The 21,529-nt window shown below is 44.2% G+C and overlaps 1 protein-coding gene across 4 annotated transcripts in view; it reads right to left on the bottom strand.

The window, feature by feature from the left end:
- The window catches only part of LDAH (lipid droplet associated hydrolase), a 458,687-nt gene that overhangs the window by 377,673 nt on the left and 59,485 nt on the right, over positions 1–21,529 (bottom strand). For all 4 annotated transcript variants that reach the window (XM_082249859.1, XM_082249861.1, XM_082249860.1 and 1 more), the window contains exon 2: positions 19,670–19,818. In XM_082249859.1, coding sequence (XP_082105985.1) covers positions 19,670–19,814 — 145 coding nt within the window. In that variant the 5' untranslated portion in view covers positions 19,815–19,818. The remainder of the gene's footprint in view (positions 1–19,669; positions 19,819–21,529) is intronic.

Below are 21,529 nucleotides of genomic sequence, written 5' to 3'. Positions count from 1 at the left end.
AAGTAAATCACCAAGTAGGGAGAGCTGCAGGACAAGGCCGCCAGCTCCGACACCCTGCGAGCCGAAGTGATCGCTACCAAAAAGGTAACCTTCTTGGACAACAGAGACAACGAGATCTCCCTGATCTTCTCAAAGGGAGCATGCTGTAACACGGACAGAACAAGGTTCAAGTATCATGGAGGTAAAGGATCCCTCGGAGGAGGAGCCAAGTGTCGCACCCCTTGAACAAAGGTGCTAACCAAAGAATTAGACGCCACAGGGCGTTGAAAGAGAACGGCCAGCGCAGAAATCTGACCCTTAATCGTGGCCAACGCCAAACGCTGGTCCACGCCCGTTTGAAGGAAAGCCAACACTCTCGATACCGAGTATAAGCGAGGGGAATACCCCCTGGTCTCACACCAGGCAAAATACGCCTTCCAAGTACGGTAGTAAATCTTCCCCGAAGAGGCCTTCCTAGCCTTGATCAAAGTGGGAATGACCTCAGGGGAGAGACACCTATCCTTCAGGACCTGGCTTTCAACAGCCAGGCCGTTAAAGCCAGCGACTGTAAAGCAGGATGGAATATCGGTCCTTGAGACAGGAGATCTTCTCGAAGAGGTAGACGCCACGGAGCGTCGACCGCCAGATTCACGAGGTCTGCGTACCAAGACCGGCAAGGCCAGTCTGGCGCCACCAGAATCACTGTGGGAGGTTCCGAGGCCAACCTGCGAAGGAGCCTGGACAGCAGCTGAATCGGTGGAAAGGCATACATCAGACGATACTGATGCCAGGGCGCCACTAACGCGTCTGAGGCGTCTGCCCAAGGATCGCGCGTCCTTGCCACGAACCTTTCAACCTTGTTGTTTAGACGAGACGCGAACAGGTCCACATCTGGGGAACCCCACTTCGCGCACAGCATCTGAAAGACATCCGGGTGAAGGGACCGTTCTCCCTGGTCCAGGGTCTGGCGACTCAGATAGTCCGCCTGCCAGTTCTCCACCCCCGGAATGTGAACTGCAGATATCGCCGGGACGTGCGTCTCGGCCCAAGACAGAATGTCGGCTACTTCCCGAGCCGCTCGGGCACTCCTGGTGCCCCCTTGGTGGTTGATGTAGGCCACCGCTGTGGCATTGTCCGTCTGCACCCGAACCGGACGGCCCTGAAGCCTGTCCGTCCAACGCAGAAGGCAGAGATTTATTGCTCGCAATTCCAGAATGTTGATCGGAAGGGAGGATTCCTCCTCCGACCAAGTTCCCTGGGCGGACAGAACGCCCAGAACACCACCCCAGCCCGACAGGCTGGCATCCGTGGTGATCACCGTCCACGACAAAGGACGAAAAGACTTGCCCCCCGACACCGCCGGGGACTGGAGCCACCACAAAAGACCCCTTCGGGTGAGGCGGCTCAATGAAATCCGCAGATCCAGAGATTGCGGACGCCCGTCCCACTTGGCCAGGATCTCCGCCTGAAGATCCCGTGTGTGAAACTGGGCGAAGGGAATCGCCTCGAAAGCCGAGACCATCAATCCCAGACACCTCATACATGTCCGGAGGGACGAGCACTGAGTGTCCCTGAGGGACCTGACTTCGTCCTGAAGTGTCCGGAGCTTGTCTTCCGGCAGGAAGACCTTCACTTGAACAGAGTCCAGGATCATCCCCAGGTAGGGAAGACGAACCGACGGACACAACGTCGACTTTGGAAAATTTACCGTCCAACCGAACTCCTGTAGAGTCTGCATCGTGACGGACAGGTCGTTCACCAGGCCCTGACTGGTCACAGACCGAATCAAGATATCGTCTAGATACCCCAAGACAGAGATGCCCTGGGCTCTCAACAAAGCCAGGACCGGCGCAAGCACCTTGGTGAAAACCCGCGGAGCCGAAGCGAGACCGAAGGGTAACGCCACGAATTGGTAGTGATCCTCCGCAATGGCGAATCGAAGGTACCTCTGGTGACCCTCGAAAATGGGGATGTGAAGGTACGCATCCTTCAAGTCGATGGAGGCCATGAATTCCCCCGGAACCAGGGCAGCCACCAACGAGCGCAGGGATTCCGTGCGGAACTTGCGGACCCGCACAAAGTGGTTCAGAGCTTTCAAGTCCAGAATCGGACGTACCTTGCCATCCTTTCTGGGCACAGTGAACAGATTGGAGTAGAACCCCCGAAATCTGTCCCGATGAGGCACCGGAACCACCACTCCCTGGGCCCGCAGGTCCCGCACCGACAGGTGCAGATCTTGCAAACGCTCCGGAGACAGCTGAAGATTTGAGGGAAAAAATCTGCTCGCCGGCCGAGAGAGAAACTCGATCTTGTATCCAGATTGAACGATTTCCTGAACCCACCTGTCCCGAATGCGGGCCAGCCAGGGTTGAAGAAAACCGAGCAAACGTCCCCCCACCCCAGAGCCGGGTGAAGGCGCCCCTTCAGGCCGAATTGGCATGGGCAGCGGACCCGGACTGGCCGGACTTCTGCTTACCTGCCCACGGCTTCTTCTGGGAGCCTTGGCCCTTGAAGGGCTTGCCCTTGTATTGCGACCGAAAGGCACGAAAGGACCCCTGAGAGGGCCTAAACGAGGTATTCTTCTTACCGCGAACAAACTTATTCTTGTGAGATTGGGGTAGGAGAGAGCCCTTCCCCCGGAGATCCCCTTTATCAGCGTATCCAAAGACTCGCCAAAAAGGCGAGATCCCGCATAGGGCAAATTAGCTAAAGTCTTGCGAGATGATTGGTCAACCGACCAGATCAGGCGACGGTGCAATACCGCCACACTAGAGAGGCGTGCAGCCAAAGGGACCAAATCCAAGTCCGCATCACACAAATACATGACACCCTGATGAATTTGATCCACCATAGCCAATGTTGTCGGCGGAGCAGAGTCAGCCACCAGGGTGCGCCTGAGCACCTGCGTCCAATCCGCAATAGCCTGGGCTGCCAAAATGGAAGCAAAAATAGGCTTCAGCATAGAACCGGCAACCGTATAAGCATGACGGGCAAGAGACTCCAATCTCCTGTCCGTAGGGTCCCGGAACACCAGGGTATCCTCAGCAGGAATCGCAGTAGATTTATTCAAAATCGCCACCGCATGATCCACCTGAGGCGGCACACACCGACACTCATCAAAGGTGGGCGTAAATGGATAACGCAACTTGAACTTACTTGGCACAGTAAATTACTTCTTTAAATTGACGCCATTGCTCATCAACAGCGCGCTGAAATTCCGCAGGGCAGGGAAAAACCTGCGCTGTTTTGCGCTTCCTTTGTGTCCCATAAGAGGACAGCAAAGTAGGAGGACATGGTTCCTCCTGCAAATGCAGTGTTTCTTTGATAGAAGCAACCAACTCATCCATGAGTGCAAGCTCTTCAGGCGAGCCAGGGGGAGAATTATCAACCCCTTCTACCTCAGCCTCCCCCTCAGACCCCCCAAGGTCCAGAGATGAACGAGACCCTGAGAAGGGCACTCCAGCCATAGCAGCCCCATCGCCCTCCGAATCAGAGGAAATAGACAATCTGGGCCGTTTTGCGGATCGATCAGCCATTAGCATTTGCACCTGAGAAGCCAAGTTCGCCACAATAGCAGCCAGATCAGCCCCCCGGGGGATGCAGCAGCCCCTTGGCCCCCCACCAAGGTGGGAGGAAACTTGCAATCCTGAGAATCCATGCCCCAGCAATAATTGGAAAAAGGAGTACTGTCCCTTTAAGACCGCGGCGAGCGTAGCCCACCGCACACTACTGCATGGATCGACCCCCACAGGGATAAGAACACTGAGCAGGGAAATACAGGATAAGGAGAAGTAAAAACCTGGAGAGGCCACACAGGCTGCTGCCACCGATCGCTGTCCCAGAGCAAAAGGAAGTGATGTAATGACTGACCGCCCTATAAAGCCTATGTAGGCTACACAAACATGGCCGCTCGGCTGAGGCATTTTTTGGGCAATGACAAAATGGCGCCGACATGTGGTTGTACATCGATCGCCATCAAAATGGCGGCGTTTGGCGCCAAAACACCGCGCCCTACTCACTTAGGGCCGGACACCACAAGTTTGCCTCAAAAAGATGGCGGACCGCAATAGCGGCCGCCGCACAGCATGTCTAACCCCAGTCTGCCCACACAGCACACATAGCAGATCGGGAGAGCCCCCCCCCGCAGCCCACAGAAAAGGCAGCTATTCCACACAGGAATCTGACAGATATACAGACATGCAGGCAGGGTCACACAGTCACAGACTGACACCCAAACAGACAGGTCCCCACATAGAAATGTACTTACCAGTCCGGATGGCGTGGGGAGCCTTCTCTAGCGACCAAACCGCTGTACTGAGGACAGGGAGTGTCGCAGCCAGGACGCAGTGGAACTGCGGTGCGAAACCGCAAATGGCGTCCAGTGAGGTAGCCAGCTCACAGGCAGCATCCCTGCAGCGAACAGGGATGGGTCTTTCAATATGCCAGGGAAACCTGACTGAACGCTCGATGGCAGGCTGGGGAACCCCTGGCCCTGGGAACCAGGGTGGCCAGTCCAAGACCCAGCTTCGCATGATCATCTTCATCCGAAGAAACTAAACTAATGCTGAGAAAAATAACAGCTAGTAAAAGAAAGAGAAAAATACTCAAATAAAATCAAAAAAGAGGATAGAAAGCTGAGACTGAGAGCCCCAGCACAGTATCAGCCAGCTACTCCTAAGCTAGGCATTAGAAACTGAGTTGAGAATGCAGGAAGCAGGGAGGTATTGACTGAGGGGACCGCCCCCTAGGGGTGTGATATGCTAAAAGCTTTTATATTAACAAATCTTGTTGCCTAGCTACTCCTACGGAGCAAAGGTCAATACCCCATTAGTGAAGATTATGAAGTGGCGGCGACTGTCGGAGGACGTAAGAGAAATATTGTTATTTTTGCAAAATTTACTTTCTTTTTTTGTTTATAGCGCATGATCAAAAAATCGCACAGGTGATCAAATACCACCAAAAGAAAGCTCTGTTTGTGGGAAAAAAAGGATGTCAAATTAGTTTAGGTACAGCGTCGCACGACCGCGCAATTGTCCGTTAAAGTCACGCAGTGCCGAATCGCAAAATACCCCCTGGTCAGGAAGGGGGTAAAATCTTCCGGGGCTTAAGTGGTTAATATTCAAAGTAAACTTATCCATGTCTCCATTCTTTATTCTGATAATAAATCACTTTAAAAAAAAAAATCCCCTGGCATTTCTGGCCATGGCTATCTTGAGGAAAGGCAGATAATTAAAGTAGCATTTACTTCCTGGAATCCATCTTCCTAGCTCAGGCATCAATGCAGGAGGGTGTGCTTAGCTGAAAAATCCCCTCCTAAAGACTCTTGGGATGTATGACATAATTTGCCTAGGCCTGAAAATTAGGAAGTAACTGAAGGAATGTAAAAAACAAGTTTAGGGAAAGTATATTATATTTTGTTTCACAGCATTTATCTATGGCATACAAAAAAGAAACAGTGTGTAAGGGGACAGGAACCCTCAGAAAAACAGAAACAACATGGGTGAGCTGCATATGACTTCATTGGAGGTATCTGCCAACTTGAAAAAGGTCAGTAAGAACCCCATATGGTTTAAATAACAATTGTGAAATTGTAACATTTAAGTGATTGTTATTTAAAAAAAAAAAAAACGCAGGCATCATCACTATAGCACAGCTTTACCAAGGCTCGGCTCTTAAGCCGTTCACGTCACTAGTGCGCAAATTTTCTTTATCAGCACGGGCTATCTACACATACAACAGCATTGCCAGCTTCCTACGCAAACACCCACCGCCAGAGCTTCGCTTACCACCACCAATGTGGCAATTTCTTTCCAACCCTCCCTGCACCACAAAAGGTATTTCTATGTTTTACAACACCTTTGGACACAAAGTTTCCTTCCACAAATCACCGCATATGGTCGCTTGGGAGGGAGAGCTTCAACAACTCTTTTCAGACGCGCAATCGCAGCTGCCCGTTCGTGCTACTTACAAAGCATCTCGGTGTGTCTCCCATTGGTAGCAAGCACAAAAGTTACTCACTCGTTGGTATTTAACGCCGTATCGTTTATCTAAGATTTATGCTACTCAGAGCCCCTTATGTTGGCGCAACTGCGACCAGGTGGGCACAATTGTTCATACCTTTTGGTATTGTAAAGGATTGAGCAGTTTTTGGGGAAAAATCTTCGAGACTCTTTCAACTGTTACAGGTATATTGCTGGCACCTAACCCTGCATTGGCCCTTCTTAATCTAGGCCTGGACGTTATACCACCCCACACGAGAATGGTTGTGGTCCATATTTTCATTGCAGCCAAAACAGTAGTGGCTAGATATTGAAAGCAGCCCACTGCTCCCTCACATCTAGAGGTTATAAGACAGGTCAACTGCCACTACTCCTTTGAAAAAGCTTACTCATTTTCTGTCTTACGGGGCCCTAAATTCCACAAAGACTGGTCAATCTGGACTCAAAGCAGATATTTTGTTCCTTCTAACTGATAACATGATATTGTTATATGTGCATTAGGTTCCTCATTAATACTGTGTTTATATGCAAATTATTTGTATTCCATGTTTCCCCCTCCCCCCCTATTGTTTTTCATGTTTTGTTATCCCCTATTGATTTGTGTAGCTTGAAAATCTCAAAAAACATTATTGAAAGTTTAAAAAAAAAAAACACACAAGACTTTACAAACATGTTATATGGATCCTCCTTTCCTGGGGTCCCTCTTCGGCTCTCCTGGCCCCTCTCTCCTGTTGAGTGCCCCCACAGCAAGTAGCTTGTTATGGAGTCGAGCTGCAGCTCCGTGTGTCCATTCAGACATGGAGATGCCTTTCGGCCATGCCCCCTCATTCTCCTTTGATAGGCTAACTGACTTTGATTAACAGCAGCGGGAGCCAATGATGCAGCTGCTAAGTCTCAGCCAATCAGTAGAGAGAGTCCCAGACAACTGAGGGACTCGTGGACATCGCTGGACAGAGATGGGGGCTCAAGTAGTTATTAGAGGTTGCTGCGCCGGCTGCTACACACAGAAGGCTTTTTATATAAATGCATTGAATGGTGCCTTAAAACTGAATTGGTGCCACCTAGGCTTGTGACGGTATCAGATTTTCATGTTGCGATTAATTGATTAAGGTTTTGCCACGGTATAGGGTATTATCACGGTATTCAATTATTAAATTTAAATTATTAAATTTCGACCTCACTTGAATTTCATTGCTGAATTTTGGGGCTTTGGTTCACTTATGCACATTATTATATAGTCAGTCAGTACAGACTCTGTGAACCAGGCCTAAAATAGGTCATCAAGCAGTGTCTGGCCTAACTGGTGATAACTGGTCCTGGCGCTCGGCTCCAATCCGATGGCCTGGTCATTAAGAGGGCAAATCCTTGTGGTCAAGAAGTGGTTAAACCTGAAGAAGGTGTTGTTATTTATATATATTACTTTACTATTGCTTTAGGCCTGGTTCACATGTATGAGGGTTGGTGGTTCACATGTATGCGGGTTGGTGGTTCACATGTATGCGGGTTGGCGGCCCACATTTGCACAGGCATAGCAGCCCATTGATTTGAACGGGCTGCTATGCCCTCATTTTCCGCAGAAAAAAGGTGCATGCAGCATTTTTTTTAAATTCAGTGGCCTTGAAATCCATCCTGCTTTTGCACCATGCGACTTACCTGCAGTTCCTGCTCTGGTAAGCTTTCTGCGTTTTTTGTATACGTGGGCACGGCATTTAAAAACACAGTTTGCGTGTGCAGCAACTGCAGGTAATGCCCCATACACACGTGCAGATTATCTGCAGACTTTTGTCTGCAGACTTACCAAAACCATATAATATGAGGTCAAACCTAAACACTTTCAATTTGTATGCAATCCAGCAGGCCCTTGCACTACATAGAAAAGGTAAATCTGCAGACAAAAGTCTGCAGATAATCTGCACGTGTGTACGGGGCATTAGTCGCATGGTGCAAAAGAAAGATGGATTTCATGGCCACTGCATTTTTTTAAATTCTGCATGCACCTTTTTTCAGCCGAAAACGCAGGCATAGCAGCTCAAGCCCATTCACATCAATGGGCTGCTATGCCTGTGCAAATGTGGGCCCCCAACCCGCATACATGTGAACCAGGCCTAAAGCAATAGTAAAGTCATTAATAGATAAAAACACTGGTCCTCCTGCAGGTTTAACCACTTCTGGACGGCAAGGATTTGCCCCTTTAAAGACCAGGCCATCGGATCAGAGCGCCAGGACCAGTCATCACCAGGTAGGCCAGACACTGCTTGATGGCTATATAATAATGTAATGTGGGCTGCTATGCGCGTGTGTGTGTGTGTGTATGTATGTATATCTCTATCTATCTATATATAAATATAATATCTATCTAATTCTATCTGCAGAAACTTGCTTGTATTAGCAGTGTTTCTGTGTCTGAGCCCTGGAAAAAGCAGGTGGGTGTGTGCTGAGTGGGAGCCGTCTGATTGGTTACAGGGAGGAGCTAAGTCTCTCACTCTAGGATCATATTACCAGAGCTGTTTCTATTGAGTGAGTGAACTGTTAGTGAATGAGTCATCCAGCTCACTGAAAATGTATCAATTCTAAAGTCAGGCAGACTGAGGAGCAGATAAACTCGGTATTTTAAAAATGCCACAATAACAATACCGTGGGTATGCAATACCGCAATATATCGAATTACCGAAAACCGGCATATGTCTAGTGCCACCAAGGAATTCGAAATTTGACCAACCAAGCCTTCAATTCACCTCATGTTGTTAAGGAATTTTCGTGGAAATCTGCTTTTCTTTCTAGGTCACAGCTCATGCACATTTTTTTCCATTATATTTTTTGCACAATTCTCCCATTATTGATTAGAAATTAGTTTGTTTTTCTGAAAAGTTGCAACATGCCGATAACTCAAATTCGATGGTTGTACGAAAATCCTGCCGTTGCTGCAGCCCACTAATGGTGCGAAATTCAAAAGGAAAATTTTCGCACCATTAGTGGGCTGATGCAACGGCCAATTTTTGTGCAGCTAGCCATCAAATTTGAGTAATCGAGCGTGTTGGAAATTTTTTGAAAAATTAAGGAACTTCTAATCTATAACGGGAGAATCGTGTGAGACATATAATCGAGCTGTGACCTGGAAAGAAAAGAAGATTCCCAGTAGCAACATCAGGTGAAAGTTAAGGCTTTGTTGGTCGAATTTTTAAATCAATGGTGGCATCATCGGATCACAAAAACGCACAAAATTTCTGATTTTTGAAAGAAAATTTGTTCGGAATTTGACCCATATATGGCTTTAGGCTCGGTTCACACCTATGCAGTTTGCTTTTGATCGTTTTTTCTGCCAACGACTCTTTCTATTTCGAACATCATTGTTCTTTGATAAAGTCATTATTTACATATGCATAGGCACAAACTCCACCCACGGGATATTGCCAGGGCCATAGATCCTTTAATGGCCAAGAGATATACATAATCCACTCTGGACAGTAATACAGGGGGTCAGCTCTTGCAAGATACTGCGACAAGTTTATGTTAGGCCCCTTTCACACTTGTGCGACCTAAAAGTCACGCGATTTTGCCTAGACTTGAAGCAATGCCTATGTAATATTGAGGTCTATGGACCCTAAAACACATCAAAGTCAGTCTAAAGTAAGGCAGGGACTACTTTAAAGTTGCATAAGCGTCCCGGAAGTTTCCGCCAGCGAGGGGCTTGCAGTCACTATTACCTGTATACACTTTCTAACTGTTTTAAATGTGAGTACTTTGAATTTATATTAATAAAGAAGCAAAGTTTTATGCAGTACTTCACCATATGAGGTTCTTCCTTCTTTGCATTGTCTGGAACCTGCCTACACTATACTTGTATGAGGCCATATCGTTTCCATTATATTTACTATATCTATGGGAGAGCTGATCAGTGATTAACCCTTGAGGAGATTGGATTACGGGATTTGCCTATCTATTTCACGCTGGTTACCCCTGCAGGGGTGCCTATATCTGGTGAGTGCGGGAATTATCGAGAGGGGAGCACTAGTTTCCTCACCCGGCACCCATATCCTGGAACACCTCGGGATTCACCCATTAAGCTTACCTTGAAGCCTCATCCACTTGTATACCACCTATGAACTTTCACAGCAATTTTTGATAGAAGATCTGTTTTCATACATATATTTCATATATGGACTGTATTACTGGATCTTTCATATCATTTTTATACATATCATTTATATGTATATATTTTTTCTGATTTTCACCTTTATTCACTATTTCACTTGCTAATTCATATTAGCTCACTTGAGACTTGTCCCCAGATCACCATTAATTTATTCTATCTATAATTCTTTTGACAATTGGATAATTGGCTTCACCTAGCAATTAGCTAGTTTGTTTAAGTTGTCCTTTTTTCCATCATTTTGTTCACAAGTGTTCACTACATTTATACCTTCACTTGATGCTCACCCAGCACTTTAAATTAATTTTATTCATTTTCACTCTATTTATTTATTTCATATATTCATATCTATTAATTATTTTAATACAGTCACCGTCACTTTACTTACCCACCTATATTATTTATTACTGTATTTATTATTGTACTGTACTATTATCTATTTTTTAGCCATTTGCTTATTGTATTTATTAATATTTATTATGTATTTTCCATGATATATCGCACTTAACTTGCCATCACTATAGACTGTGACATTATATTTGGCAGCGCCACCCACCTCACCACCCAACACCTATGCAGTTTGCTTTTGATCGTTTTTTCTGCCTACGACTTTTTCAAACATCATTGTTCTTTGATAAAGTCACTATTTGCATATTCATAGGCACAAACTCCACCCACGGGATATTGCCAGGGCCATATATCCTCTAATAGCCAAGAGATGTTATACATAATCCACTCTGGACAGTAATACAGGGGGTCAGCTCTTGCAAGATACTGCGACAAGTTTATGTTAGGCCCCTTTCACACTTGTGCGACCTAAAAGTCACGCGATTTTGCCTAGACTTGAAGCAATGCCTATGTAATATTGAGGTCTATGGACCCTAAAACACATCAAAGTCAGTCTAAAGTAAGGCAGGGACTACTTTGAAGTTGCACAAAAATAAACAGTACTCATTGGAAATCATGGAGTACAACTTGTTAAGCGACAAGTAGCTTTATCGGGGTTAGCATCATTGAGCTGCACTGAAGATGGAGTGTCCAGTATGTACCCAAGTGCCACCCACACTTCTCAACCCTCTAACTTCTACCCTTTGCTGGACAACTTGGCCTGCTAAGGAAAGTTGAAAAATAAGAGATCTACTGACAGGATCAACAGATGAACATAAAGCAAAAAAAGAAAAATAATTAAATTTATTTAAAAAAAAAAAAAAAAGAACCTTAACAGACAGACAGAAACTTTTCTATTTTGCATCACACATTAATCACACAGAGATTAAATGTTCTGGTTAAAAAAAAAAAAAACACAAGAAAATCATGGCAAAAATTGAGCTTTTTTACATCACAGAAATAAAGAAAATGTGGTGAGATATTGTGATACTGCCGACTTCTGAGGTCTGAATGTAAGAAAACCATTGGTGAGGTTATTTAAATATCAAAGTGAGAGCAGAACACAATATTACTTTTCTCCCCATCAAGAACAGCGACAAACACAGCTCCCACAGAGAACCACAGGAAATAACTTTATTCCTGTATGGTATGCAGGATGAATATATTAACTGTCTTTTAGATTATGAATAGGTAATAAAGAAAAAAAGATACAAAAACACACTCTATTTAATTTACACTGTCCCTCCTCTTCCTGTATGTGTATGGTGGCATTAATTTTTTTTTTTTCATAAAATATATATATATATATATATATATATATATATATATATATATATATATATATCCCAGCATGTTAAAAATTAAAAAAAAAAATACTGCGTTTGGAATACAATAAAAATAAATATATTTATAATCAATAAACGGTTTTAAATTCCCATACAAACATATATTTATAATAAAATCTTTATTATTGTGTGGAAATAACATGACATGGGCGGATTTCTGACAGTCACAGGCTGTGTAACACCCCTCCAGCCTGTGTCTTAGAATAAGAGGGAGGTGACACCACCATTATTTTACATGTAATATCCCTCCCCCCATTGTGTTTAGCTGGTTATTGGGCATGGAAGAGGAGGGAGTGGGCTGTCATTTACCATTACCTACATATGTGACTCTATAGTCACATGGGCTGCTCAGATTTGATAGGGATGAAATGCTCAGCATTGAAACTCACTGAAAACTGAGCATGTACAGAGTTGCCACCACAGCTGCAAAACCCTAGCTGCATTGGAGACATAAACAAAAAGGGGGAGATCGAGAACAGTATGGACCAACAAGGTTTTTTGCACAATACAGAAAATTAATCTCATAGTGAGCGAGTATGAACAGCATGTACAGTGAGGAAAAAAAAGTATTTGATACCCTGCTGATTTTGTAAGTTTGCCCACTGACTAAAAATTGATCAGTCTAATTTTAATGGTAGGTTTTTTTTTTTGTTTTTTTTTAAACAGTGAGACAGAAAAACAACAAACATATCCAGAAAATCGCATTTCAAAAAAGTTATAAATTGATTTGCATTTCAATGAGTGAAATAAGTAATTGATCCCCTATCAATCAGCAAGATTTCTTGCTCCCAGGTGTCTTCTATACATTTAACGAGCTGAGATTAGGAGCACTCTACGAAAGGTAGTGCTCCTAATTTTAGCTTACTACCAGTATAAAAGACACATGTCCACAGAAGCAATCAATAAGATTCCAATCTCTCCACCATGGCTAAGACCACAGAGCTGTCCAAGGATGTCAGGGACAAGATTGTAGACCTACGCAAGGCTGGAATGGGCTACAAGACCATCGCCAAGCAACTTGGTGAGAGGGTGACAACAGTTGGTGTGATTATTCACAAATGGAGGAAACACAAAATAACTTGTCAATTTCCCTCCGTCTGGGGCTCCTTGCAAGATCTCACCTCGTGGAGTTTCAATGATCATGAGAATGTTGAGGAATCAGCCCAGGACTACAGGGGAGAATCTTGTCAATGATCTCAAGGCAGCTGGGACCATAGTCACCAAGAAAACAATTGGTGATGCACTACGCCGTGAAGGACTGAAATCCTGAAGCACCTACAAGGTCCCCCTGCTCAAGAAAGCACATGTACAGGCCCGTCTGAAGTCTGCTAATGAACATATGAATGATTCAGAGGAGAAGTGCTTGAAAGTGTTGTGGTCCGATGAGATCAAAATCAAGCTCTTTGGCAACAACTCAACTCGCCGTGTTTGGAGAAGAAGGAGGAATGCTGCCTATGACCCCAAGAACACCACCCCCACTGTTAAACATGGAAGTGGAAACATTAAGCTTTGGGGGTGTTTGTCTGCTAAGGGGACAGGACAACTTCACCACATCAAAAGGGATAATTGAGGAGGCCATGTACCTTCAAATCTTGGGTGAGAACTTTAATCACTGTCAGGGCATTGAAATGGGGTCGTGGATGGGTATTCCAGCATGACAATGACCAACAACACACAGCCAAGGCAACAAAGGAGTGGTTCAAGAAGAAGAAAATTAAGGTGCTGGATTGGCCTAGCCAGTCTCCAGACCTTAATCCCATAGAAAATATGTGGAGGGAACTAAAGGTTTGAGTTACCAAACGGAAGCATCAAAAACTTAATGACTTGGAGAGAATCTGCAAAGAGTAGGACAAAATCCCTCCTGAGATGTGTGCAAACCTGGTGGCCAACTACAAGAAACGTCTGACCCCTGTGATCATTAACAAGGATTTTGCCACCAAGTACTAAGTCATGTTTTGCGAAGGGGTTAAATACTTATTACACTTAAAAATAAAAGTCAATTCATAACTTTTTTGAAATGCATTTTTCAGGCTTTTTTAGTTGTTATTCTGTCTCTCACTGTTAAAATACATCTACCATTAAAATTATAGACTGATTATTTCTTTGTCAGTGGGCAAACGTACAAAATCAGTAGGGGATCAAATACCTTTTTCCCCTCACTGGAAAACATCATTTATTGATAGCTTTTTTATGTTGTGGGTTTAGGGACACTTTAAAGCCTTGTTCACACATACTTTGACCTTTGAAGAGCATTCTGCATTTGGATCGCCCTTCACCTTTTTAATTCCACACTAGCCCACCACAACTGTGTAAATTGCATGCAATCCCATTCATTTGAAAACAGGGGGTAAAATTCTTGACGCGTTCGTGTTGCGTATAACTCCGGCCACTGCCTCTGCAGCTAAAGGGGGAGCAATTGGGGAGCAGAAAACACAGCTCACCTGCAGGGATTTACCACCCCTCAAATCTCTATTGTATATGAACCCTTAGGGCCCATTCACACTACTGAGCTGCATGAGAGTATGTGCGTCATCGAATGTTATGCCACGTGTTTACATACAATGAATTGAGGCAGCCCATTCATTTGAACCCATTAAAAAAGTTGCATGTAGCATTTTTGGCAGCACAGATATCACAATGTACGTCTTTCAGCAGGGGAAAGCTGGGATGCCTATCAGAATGAATTGCATGCCACCAACATGTTACTGCAGTGCATTAGTGTAAATGTGCCCTTCGGAAAGTTCCCTGGTCATTCCTATGGGCAGCTCCATTCTCTATGACCAGGGACAGGGCCATGCTTGCACTGTAGGTACAAGACCTGGTTGCAGTTGTTGGTATAAAAAGACGTGTCCATTGAAAAACAGTGAAGCTCAGAGCCTATACGATAAAACCCACCCTAGAGTGAAATGCGTCCAAAGTGGGGAGGTCCTAGGTGGGGCTTCTTTAGGCATATTCTCTGGAGAACGTTTTATTGAATGCTGAGGTCAATGGTGTGTGGTTATTTTTTGCTGAGTAAAGAGTTCACGGACAGGGCTGCAAGCAAGCATTTACCTGCCGGATGAAAGGGGGAATCAAACTGATGACTTCACTAAAAATAAGGTTATTTAGCCTGCGATCATCACCCATGAGCAAAGCGTATTCCTGATGATCTTAAAGTCTTTTTGAGGACATTTTTACAAGCTTTGTGCACACTTTTCACGTGTGTATCAAGGTTCAGGCATTTATTTCCCTGAACTGGGCAAGGGGAGGACAGCAGTCCTTCAGGTGCAAAAACGTGTGTTAACAGGTGCTTCCTTTTACGTCTTTGGGGCTAAAAAAGCATGACTTCATAACTTCAAAATATGGCTCATGTACTTCTTTGTGCACAGGGAATACAGCATACAAGGGACTGATCGCTGTAATGTGAACAGGCCAATTACAAACAAGGGGATTCTGTATGTTGAGTGTAGTCAGGCATTGAGAAACACACTACAAAATATACAGGTGTGAACTGGGGCTTAAAGCAACTGTCAGTAACATAAATTTTTTTTGGGGTGTGTGTACCCAGCGCTGTTTAACCATAAAGTGCTTAATATAAATCACGGCATGTATATAAACCAGTTCTGGACCGGAAGGATTTGCCCCTTTAATGACCAAGCCATTTTTTGTGATTCGGCACTGCGTTACTTTAACTGAAAATTGCGTAGTCGTGCAACACTGCAACAAAATAAAAATTATGTCCTTTTTTCATACAAATAGAGATTTCTTTTGGTGGTATTTGATCACCTGTGTGATTTTTATTTTTTGCGCTATAAACAAAAGGTTATCACATCTATAAACTAGGAGAAAGATTTCTGTAATTTATATTTATTAATTTTTTGCAAGTAATGGCGGCGATCTGTGATTTTTAGCGGGACTGCGACATTGCGGCGGACAGGATCAGACCCCTGACATTTTTGACACTTTTGGGTGGACCAGTTACATTACTACTGTAATCAGTGCTAAAAATATGCACTGTTACTGTAATAATGACATTGGCAGGGGTTAACACAGTGGTAATCAAGGGGTTAAGTGTGAGCCTAGGGGAGTGTTTTCTAACTGTACGGGGGATGTGCTTGTGAAATGACCACAGAGAACTGTGATATATAGAAGGATCACAGGCGCTCTGTGATCATTTCAGAGAGAACAATGGTCTGCTGTGTTTACAACAGCTGACCGTCCTTTCTCAGCGGGGAGCAATCGTGGGTGCTGGGTGGGAATATCTGAAATCCCCAGCTAAAAGGTTCCAGAAAACTGACACTCCCAGCCCCCGCTGTACTCAGTGGCCCTTCAAGGTGATCTCCCTCCCCCCCCCCCCCACCCCCACATCATTCCAGCACTCTGCAGTGACAATGAGGTCAGAAGGAGCAAACACTGAGTAAATGCGGCACATACAGGAGATCATCCCAGACTTCAGATGGGGGAATTTTAATTACAGAGCGGGTTTACCTTAAGAGGTAGACCTTTTGAGGAATACGTAGGTCGTGTGATGTATCGCTGCAAACGTTATAGGTAGAGCAAGAATTCTAGCTCTGGATGGACCTCCTCTGTAACTCTAAACTAGTAACCTGTAAAAATTATTAAAGCGTCACCTATGGAGATTTAAGTGTCGCAGTTTGTCACCATTCCATAAACATTTGCAAATTTAAACTGTGACGTGTTGGGTATCTTTTTACAGGCAGTCCCCGGGTTACAAACATCCGACTTACAAACGACTCCTACTTACAAACGGAGGGAGACAACAGGAAGTGAGGAGAAATCTCCCCCTAGGAAGGAAAATACTCTCCTGTAAGAGTTCTCATGGGGAAAAGGTGTCTCTACTGAAGCTTTATCACCCATCCTGGTTTCCACAACCAAAAGTTTTCAAAATCCAATCCTCACAGGGACAGAAAGTGAGGTAAAATCTTCTGAACAGGGGTACAGACAGCAATACAAATGTTACAGGGGTGTTAACCATTCCCTATGCTATCTAAAAAAAAAAAAAACATAAAAAATTTTTTTTTCAGCTTGAGCTAAACTTAAAAAAAAATGTACCTGTTCCAACTTACAAACAAATTCATCTTAAGAACAAACCTACAGACCCTACCTGGTTTGTAACCCGGGGAATGCCTGTATTAACTCAGTATAACATCATATTTTATATTTTACTAAAAACGTGGGTTATATATTATTGTGGTTTTTATTTTTGCATTAAAATTATTTAAAGGGTATTTAAAAAAAAAAAAAAGCGTTTGAAAAACCGCTACGCAGATACAGTGTGACATAGAAAAATGCAACGATCAACATTTTACTATCTAGGGTCTCTGCTAAAAAATATATATATATTGGCAGAGAGGGGTGGAGGACACTGAACGGCTGCAAGACTTATCCACCTTACCAACCATTCAGTGTCCTCCACCCCTCTCTGCCAATCCCTTCACTGGCTTCCACTCACCCAACGAATAAAATTCAAAGTGCTAACAATAGTTTACAAAGCCATCCACAACTCTGCCCCCAGCTATATCACTAACCTGATCTCAAAATATCAACCAAGCCACTCTCTTCGGTCCTCCCAAGACCTCCTGCTCTATAGCTCCCTTGTCACCTCTTCCCATACTCGCCTCCAGGATTTCTCCAGAGCTTCTCCCATTCTTTGGAACTCTCTACCCCAATCTGTCTGACTGTCCCCTAATCTATCCATCTTTAGACAATCCCTGAAAACCCTTCTCTTTAAAGAAGCCTATCCGTCTACTAACTAATAACACTGTTTCACTTTCTCCATCAGCTCATCCCCCACAGCTATTGCCTTTTATATCAATTGACCCTCCCTTTTAGATTGTAAGCTCTAACGAGCAGGGCCCTCCGATTCCTTTTGTTCCAAATTGTATTGTAACTGTAATGTCTGCCTTCATTTTGTTAAGCACTGTGCAAACTGTTGGTGCTATATAAATCTTGTATAATAATAATATAGAATGTTTGGGGGTACTAAGTAAGTTTCTAGCAAAAATACTGAGTTTTACTTGTCAACACAAGACTCCATAAGGGTCTATGTCAGCTGAATTTTGTTTGCTTCAAACTGGTTTTGCTTTCCCATACAAGCCTATAGGTTTGCAAAACCTACTGAAAGCAGGTGCAATGTAGATGCAATGTAGATCAAGAATGCTGCAAGTTAACTGCACCTGTCAATCAATTCTGTAATATCTCAGATGCGTTTCAAACCAGTGTCATTGACACAAACCCGAAATCCCTCAACACAGGCCCTAACTGCACTAAGTTAGCACAGCACATTTTTCCTCCCAATCGAACACTATAGTACTTTGAGCATTTTCTAACAATCATTCTGGATAGGTGAATTCCACTATCCTCTGCACATAATGCATGCAAAGAAGTGACTCCAGCCAACCAGCCACATCCGATAAAGATTTGCCATTGATCCGCAAAATATACATTTTCTTTATTTAATTCTGTCAGGACTAAAGAATACATTTTTTTAAGTGTCCCTTTTAAGTCAAGTAAGTATGAAAAATTGCATGCAAATAAGAAATACTCCCATAACCATCCAGCAGGTGGAAGCCCTTTTCAACCCTGGGGTGTCTTCTGGGTTATTTCGGGGTGCCTTGAAAAATGCCTAAAAATTGTCAACAATCAAGCAGGTGGATCAAGCCTGACTTTTTTGTTACACAAAGCCACAGGTTTTATTTTTGCAGCATTACAACCTTTAACACTGTCCGGGCCAGCTGCTGGCATTCTAACAACTGATGTCACAGATGGATAGGGAGGACACCTGAGGAGGTCCTTGTCAGTGCCTCCCCTGCCATTCTCTGTGAGACAAGAAAAGTTTGGTCCCCAGGGGTTCTGCCACAAATCAACATTGTGGCGGATGTATACCGCCTAATGTTGTTTCCAGTGTTGTCAACGCACGCTGACAGTCAATGTCAGCATTCATTGATACCCGATGCCTCCTCTGTAGTTATGGCTCCTATAAACTCAAAGGGAGGTGCCGGAAGTAGTGCAGAGAGCAGGAGGTAAAGAAGGAGGGGAACATCCAATGGGAGCACTGATCGCAGACTGTGAGAGGGAGCACAGAGCTCAAGCACAAGGCTGGATAAGGGGGTGAGGTCCAATGATGGGTCTGTGTAAGGCAGCAGCTTGATGCAGGGAGAAGGGTGCAGAGAGCAGGAGTGTGTATAAGGCATGAAAAATAATGTTAGTGGTCCGCAGGATTCAAATTGTGAGTTTAGTGGTCTGTGAGGTCCAAAAGGTTGGGGACCACTGCTCTTTAAGACTATAGTCCTACTAAAACAGTCAAGGAACTATTATGTAATCATGTTTAGGTTGCACGACCCTTCTGGGAAATCCAGGTCAGAAGATTTAGAAATTCTATACAGGAAAGCCATTATTCTCCGATCCCTTTTTTAATTCTCCAATTTTGGTGGAAGTGGCCAAGTAGTATGAAGTAGGAGATTCTACAGGCTAACTGGTCTATAAACAGAGACACTTCCTACTCTGAAAATACACAGTTCAAAATTCAGAGACTGGTAGAAAAAAATGTAATTATTGTTGCTTAAGCTACAAAAAAAGTCAGGTGACTCGTTGTCAATCCATATAGAACCATCCCTTCTGGCTGCTTTACCCATAAGCATTCAGAGGTGGTCACGCAAGGACAAAAAAACATAAAACACAAACACTAATAGGTGCACTTTGACCCTGGTCTGCAAAAAGCCTCAAGGGAACTATAACTTGGAATACTCAGAATTCTCCTAATATTGTACTTTCATGACTTTTATGAAATAGTAATCTAGGACACCCACCAGGAATGACAAGAAACAGAATTTCCGGAGGGCAATCATCTGTGATTTTCTTCAAGTCCTTCCACGGTCCAAATTTAAGAACTTGTGTAGCAGCTCCAAGGCAGTAGATGAACTCATCATGAATTGGAATGTGGTCATCAAACATTTTGCTGAAATAGAAGAAAGAAAAATGAGTGGTTACTAGAGGAAATCAAATCCAGTATCAATAAAAACAAGCAACAAAAGTGCTTCAAGACCAGCACAAGCTACAGATCTGTCTATTGGAGGTATGTATGAAGGCTGATGTGACAATACCTCCTCCCTCTAAACTTTTCACCAATCAGAACCGAGGGAAAACTGTAAAACCGTGGTACAGTCATTGCTGAGACTAAACATCCTGTATACTACTTGAAATATACAGTGGGTACGGAAAGTATTCAGACCCCCTTAAATTTTTCACTCTTTGTTGTATTGCAGCCATTTGCTAAAATCATTCTTCTTCCTCATGAATGTACACATAGCACCCCATACTGACAGAAAAACACAGAATTGTTGACATTGTTGCAGATTTATTAAAAAAGAAAAACTGAAATATCACATGGTCCTAAGTATTCAGACCCTTTGCTCAGTAATTAGTAGAAGCCCCCTTTTGATCTAATACAGCCAGGAGTCTTTTTGGGAAAGATGCAACAAGTCTTTCACAACTGGATTTGGGGATCCTCTGCCATTCCTCCTTGCAGATCCTCTCCAGTTCTGTCAGGTTGGATGGTAAACGTTGGTGGACAGCCATTTTTAGGTCTCTCCAGAGATGCTCAATTGGGTTTAAGTCAGGGCTCTGGCTGGGCCATTCAAGAACAGTCACGGAGTTGTTGTGAAGCCACTCCTTCGTTATTTTAGCTGTGTGCTTAGGGTCATTGTCTTGTTGGAAGGTAAATCTTCGGCCCAGTCTGAGGTCCAGAGCACTCTGGAGAAGGTTTTTGTCCAGGATATCCCATGTACTTGGCCGCATTCATCTTTCCCTCGATTGCAACCAGTCGTCCTGTCCCTGCAGCTGAAAAACACCCCCACAGCATGATACTGCCACCCCCATGCTTCAATGTTGGGACTGTATTGGACAGGAGATGAGCAGTGCCTGGTTTTCTCCACACATACCGCTTAGAATTAAGGCCAAAAAGTTCTATTTTGGTCTCATCAGACCAGAGAATCTTATTTCTCACCATCTTGGAGTCCTTCAGGTGTTTTTTAGCAAACTACATGCGGGCTTTCATGTGTCTTACACTGAGGAGAGGCTTCCGTCGGGCCACTCTGCCATAAAGCCCCGACTGGTGGAGGGCTGCAGTGATGGTTGACTTTCTACAACTTTCTCCCATCTCCTGACTGCATCTCTGGAGCTCAGCCACAGTGATCTTTGGGTTCTTCTTTACCTCTCTCCCCAAGGCTCTTCTCCCCCGATAGCTCAGTTTGGCCGGAAGGCCAGCTCTAGGAAGGGTTCTGGTCGTCCCAAACGTCTTCCATTTGAGGATTATGGAGGCCACTGTGCTCTTAGGAACCTTAAGTGCAGCAGAAATCTTTTTGTAACCTTGGCCAGATCTGTGCCTTGCCACAATTCTGTCTCTGAGCTCTTCAGGCAGTTCCTTTGACCTCATGATTCTCATTTGCTCTGACATGCATTGTGATCTGGAAGGTCTTATATAGACAGGTGTGTGGCTTTTCTAATCAAGTCCAATCAGTATAATCAAACACAGCTGGACTCAAATGAAGATGTAGAACCATCTCAAGGATGATCAGAAGAAATGGATGGAAAGCACCTGAGTTAAATATATGAGTGTCACAGCAAAGGGTCTGAATACTTAGGATCATGTGATATTTCAGTTTTTCTTT

This window comes from Pelophylax lessonae (genome assembly GCF_965119305.1).
Source record: "Pelophylax lessonae genome assembly, chromosome: 3".
Lineage (NCBI taxonomy): Eukaryota > Metazoa > Chordata > Amphibia > Anura > Ranidae > Pelophylax > Pelophylax lessonae.
Note: the sequence above shows the minus strand (reverse complement) of the source record. Positions and strands in the feature narration are given on the sequence as shown.